This window comes from Camelina sativa, chromosome 18 (assembly GCF_000633955.1).
Source record: "Camelina sativa cultivar DH55 chromosome 18, Cs, whole genome shotgun sequence".
Classification (NCBI taxonomy): Eukaryota; Viridiplantae; Streptophyta; class Magnoliopsida; order Brassicales; family Brassicaceae; genus Camelina; species Camelina sativa.
Window position 1 is genome coordinate 3,867,323 of NC_025702.1, and position 1,509 is coordinate 3,868,831.

The 1,509-nt window shown below is 39.0% G+C and overlaps 1 protein-coding gene across 1 annotated transcript in view; it reads left to right on the forward strand.

Moving 5' to 3' along the window:
- Window positions 1-1,509, forward strand: part of LOC104763119 (DNA repair protein REV1-like) — a 9,227-nt gene that overhangs the window by 2,870 nt on the left and 4,848 nt on the right. Inside the window, exons 3-7 of the mRNA XM_019240029.1 lie at window positions 210-369; window positions 467-555; window positions 632-682; window positions 860-1,063; window positions 1,214-1,333. Coding sequence (XP_019095574.1) covers window positions 210-369; window positions 467-555; window positions 632-682; window positions 860-1,063; window positions 1,214-1,333 — 624 coding nt within the window. The remainder of the gene's footprint in view (window positions 1-209; window positions 370-466; window positions 556-631; window positions 683-859; window positions 1,064-1,213; window positions 1,334-1,509) is intronic.

Genomic DNA, 1,509 nt, shown 5'->3' on the forward strand with positions numbered 1-1,509 from the left:
AATCTAGGCTGTTTTCTTTATCTGCTGCTTTCTAAAAGTAAGGAAATCAAAAGAAATCCGTGGTCACTTCTTCAATTCTGCATTTTCCAGCATCACAATAGCTAGGCGTTTAAGCATGAAACTGCCCATAAAAGAGAGTGTAAAATATGATTGAAGTTTGTTATTCTAGGATTGCATTTTTGTTCTGACTTTCTTTTGTTGCATTCTAGTTATTTGATTCTGTGATATATTTCCAGGATTGCTTCTTTGTGTCAGTGGTAATCAAGAACCGTCTTGAATTACACGACAAGCCGGTAGCTGTATGTCACTCAGATAATCCAAAAGGAACGGCTGAAATTTCCTCTGCAAATTATCCAGCTCGGGCTTATGGTCTGTCTTCTACGAAAGTAATCTCTCTTAAGCTTGGTTGTACTCGGGTCCTGACCTTTCTGTTTTTGTACTAATTTAATGTCATTTCTTTATCTAGGAGTGAAGGCAGGTATGTTTGTAAGACATGCAAAAGACCTTTGTCCCCAGCTTGTTATTGTTCCTTACAACTTTGAAGCCTATGAAGAGGTACATTTTAGAGTCGAGTGTCTATTGTATGTTGTCACGTTGGTCCAGCTTGTTTGACATTGTAACTCAATTGCAGGTAGCTGATCAGTTTTATGACATCTTGCATAGGCATTGCAGAAAAGTCCAGGTCAGCCTCCAAAAGATATTTTTTCAGTTAGTGTGAATTTGGTATTTGGACACTCTTTATCTTTCTTTCGATTTCGATGCGGTAGGATGGGCCGAGGTAAGGCTTTGCTGCGTTCGGGAAGGTTGAATCGCTCCCAAAAAGGATTGTTAACATTTATGTTTGTTTTATGGAGTTTAGGCACTAAGCTGCGATGAAGCGTTTTTAGATGTCTCTGATTTGAGCGATGTAGAACCCGAATTTTTAGCCTCGACAATAAGGAATGAGATCCTTGAGACTACTGGATGCAGCGCAAGTGCTGGGATAGGTGGTACTATGCTGATGGCTCGTCTTGCTACCAGAGTTGCTAAACCATCCGGCCAACTTTATATCTCTGCTGAGAAGGTACTTTCTATAAACAGCCTTCTATCTTTTGGGTATATTGTTCGTTTCTGACTCGTAACAAATAGAAGTATGAGCTGTGGTTAGTCTGTTGATTGCAGAAGCCCTTTTATATTAATTTCAGTTAACTGATAGTGTCTGCCATTTCGGCAGGTAGAGGATTTCTTGGATCAGCTTCCAGTCGGGACACTACCTGGTGTAGGTTCTGTGTTGAAGGAAAAGCTGGTGAAGCAAAATATTCAAACATGTGGGCAGTTACGTTTGATTTCCAAGGTAAACCATTTTTGTGGTTATGGTTATGTTTGGTTGCTATTTTATTTAAGCAAACACCATAGCCTTTTTTTATTTAATACGATATTTGCCTTTGAAGACTACTGTATCTTATTAGTTTGAATCTGCTTAACAATTGTTATCAACAGACAACGTCGCTAAGCTATACCAAACATATC